The sequence below is a fragment of the Lycium ferocissimum genome, chromosome 7 (genome assembly GCF_029784015.1).
Source record: "Lycium ferocissimum isolate CSIRO_LF1 chromosome 7, AGI_CSIRO_Lferr_CH_V1, whole genome shotgun sequence".
NCBI classification, from domain to species: Eukaryota; Viridiplantae; Streptophyta; class Magnoliopsida; order Solanales; family Solanaceae; genus Lycium; species Lycium ferocissimum.
The window spans coordinates 54,611,083-54,614,081 of record NC_081348.1 but is presented as its reverse complement, the minus strand read 5'-3'; the positions used below and the strand labels follow the sequence as shown (position 1 = coordinate 54,614,081).

General features: G+C 33.3%; 1 protein-coding gene across 1 annotated transcript; it reads right to left on the bottom strand.

Moving 5' to 3' along the window:
* Window positions 1–208: 208 nt before the first annotated feature.
* On the bottom strand, window positions 209–2,373 carry LOC132062341 (WUSCHEL-related homeobox 3-like). Its single transcript, XM_059454926.1, has 2 exons — window positions 1,691–2,373; window positions 209–457 (listed from the first exon to the last, which is right to left on the bottom strand). Exons 1-2 carry the CDS (start codon window positions 2,114–2,116, stop codon window positions 209–211), a joined length of 675 nt encoding a protein of 224 aa, XP_059310909.1. The 5' UTR covers window positions 2,117–2,373.
* Between the last annotated feature and the right edge of the window lie 626 nt (window positions 2,374–2,999).

The window sequence follows — 2,999 nt, the reverse complement described above, 5'->3', positions numbered from 1 at the left end:
ATTAGTATAGACTACAAGCTTAAGTAATACACACAGTCTGTTTAGAATGTTTTTTACACCATCAAGTCATCTTTACTTGTTATAGAAGGCAACGCAACATATCTTATTTTTAAGCTTTCAAATCTTACATTATAAGGAAGGTTATCTTTGTATATCATTAGAATGACCTGATGTGTAAAAAATTATTTACACAGACAATGTATAAAACTTAAACTCCTAGACTTAAAGTAGGAGATGTAGTCTGGTCCTTGAGGCCATCGGTTATGGGAAAAAGTGGTAGGGTTTTGAGGGGTCTATTGACACAAGAAGCTAAATTATTAGGACTAATGTTCATCATCACGATCCAATCCTTTCCATATGGTATCATGCAATTTTCCATATTCTCAGCTGGTCTTGAGAGATCCATTGGATATAGGTGGTAAGTCATTACTTGAGATGATGCACCTTTGATTCCACCCTATAACACACAAAAAAGAGTGTTAATTAAGAAAATAAATAAAGCGAACAAATAAGATATAAAACCAAGAGCTTGAAAGTATAAATACACTGAAATACCTAAGTAACTATGGAAGTCACATATTGCATGGTTCGTAGCAAATAATACAAGAATTTCTCTCTCTCTTTTTCATTTGATGGAATGCTAGAGTTTTCAGTTTTTTTAAGTCAAGCAACCTCATGTTCATTTGTTTAAAAATTTGAGCAGGTTGCTAAGAATTTACAAAAGAATCAGAGTATATAATTCCAAACTATAAAACAATGAGTGAAAAGATCCACGACAATGCATATGACCTCTTTGAAAACCCTTTCATAACCAATGAGAGGCTGAAGTGCTTTCTAAGATCATCTCGTACGTATAACTCAATTATAATGGTTTACATGATTGGAAACATTCTTTTTGAAAGATTGAAAAGTGGACTTGAAGTGGAGAGAGAAAGCCTCGAGTTGGAGAGAGAAGGCTTGGAGCAGAAGGAGCGAGCAGACTCAACAAGTTAATGGTGAGTCTAGGGCAAAGTAAATAGCTCGATGAGCTGGATTAGTAAGTGACTCGCTCAGTTGAATCTAGAGATAATTAACAGAGAGAACTACAGAGCGATAGAATCCTATAGAGAAATGATTGTGAAAAAGAGTTTATCAAAACTTGGTTCTAATATCCTATGAAAGAACCTAACCATCTAGCCTAAAATCTCAACGCTTTGAATAGAATGACCAAGATATCATAAACCCTATTTAAAAATTTACACAATCAAAGAGGGATGAGTGTATTCCCTAACACAATCAAATACTCCCTCCATCCCATATTACTCGGCCACATTACTAAAAATATATGTCCCAAATTACTTGTTTATTTACAAAATCAAGATAAAATTAATTAAATATTTATCATCTTACCCCTAGTATTAACTATTCTTGAAAATAATCAATATTGATTAGAATGTATTTATTGGAGAGAGATAGGGATAAGGTAGTAAAATACATCTTTTATTTATAATTTTTCAAAGAGCGTGCAAAAGGGAAAGTGACCGGGAGTAGTATTACTTTTTTTGCTTTTTTCCTGTGTATGTGGGGGTGGGGGCAAGCTTTCTTGTAGATAAGCTGACTAGCTCCTGAAATAGTTTCCTCATGCAGAATGAAACCAAAAACAAATAAATTATAATACTACAAGTAGTAATATTTTTGTGTATTTCTCTACCTCTTGAAGAAGTCCAGTAGATGTAAAAGGGCATATTTGCTTAACACCACAAGAAGAATATTGAGGGTACTGCTCAGTAGGGCAGTGAAAGAGCTCATTTGTGTTGGTGTTATTGGAATTACTGGTAGTAGTAGTGCTATGAGCATCAATGGGATATTGAGCTAAAATTTGTTGTTGGTTCATTTGGGCAAGGAGTTTTTTCTTAAGCTTCTGCCTGTCCCTAGCTTTGTGGTTTTGAAACCAATAAAACACATTTTTCCCCTCAATTTTCCCAAAAGAAGACAAATGGGCAGTGATACTTTGTATTTGTGTAGCCTTTGGGTTCCTTAAACCTTTCCTATACATTTCTTCCAAGAACATAATTTGTTCTGGAGTTGGACTCCACCTTGTTGGTCTTGTCATTTTTTCTCTTTTCAGAAGTGACATTTTTTTTTTTTGCCTCTTTTTGCTTGGGGTTTGGGTAAAATAAACTGATTAAACTGTATGGAGAGTGAGGTTTTAATAGGTATATATAGAGGAAAATTTGATGGGAGAAATTGAAGATGGAGAAGATACCTAATGGAGGGAGTGTCCATTGGGGTTGTTTGGAATTAATCATAATATCATTTATTGAGGGACTGAATAAAATGTGCACCAATTACACCAAAGAAAATAAAAAAGTTAGGGTCATTAATTTCACCGTTGGTCCTCTGTATAGTTACGGATGTACTACCTATAGGAAAAAACCAAAAGTTATCGTTTGACAAATTTAAAAATTATCGTTTGACAAATTTGACAGTTGTGATTGTTTAAGGGAGGATGAAGAATATGGACTCATTTAATGTTCACATTGTACTTTTTAACAAAGGGGCCTAGAATTTGGTGTAAATTTTAGTTCAGATATAAAGTATACTGTAAAACTCTCATCTCACGAAAAAGAATTCGGAGTGCATTTTATCCAGGTATTCTTAATCTTTTTTTTTTTTTTTTTTTTTTTTTTTCTTTCCCTTAAAAGGCTTTCTTTTAAAGAAAATTCATCGCATAGGAGATGACTATCTTTTAAAGAAAATTCATCACATAGGAGATAGTGGAAGAGACACAGGAAAAGACGGGGAACAATGAGAATTTGAATCAATAGTTATGGTGCGAAAAACTCGAAGGAAATGAGAAAACGGTCTCTCAAATTTGAGGATACGTTCAAAATATTCTCTTAAATATACTTACAGCAGTTTTGGTCCTTTAAATTTGTCAAATGCGAATACTTTTCGTCTCCGTCAAATATTTCACAAACTTTGATTTTTGATTTAACGAAAACTATGAAAAAAAAACT

What these genes read in the sequence shown, in the direction of transcription:
- LOC132062341 (XM_059454926.1), bottom strand. Translation starts at nt 2,116, where the DNA reads ATGTCACTTCTGAAAAGAGAAAAAATGACAAGACCAACAAGGTGGAGT. An exon ending in CTACTGGACTTCTTCAAGAG is followed by an intron (nt 458 to 1,690) that starts GTAGAGAAATAC and finishes TGTGTGTTATAG; the next exon opens with GGTGGAATCAAAGGTGCATC.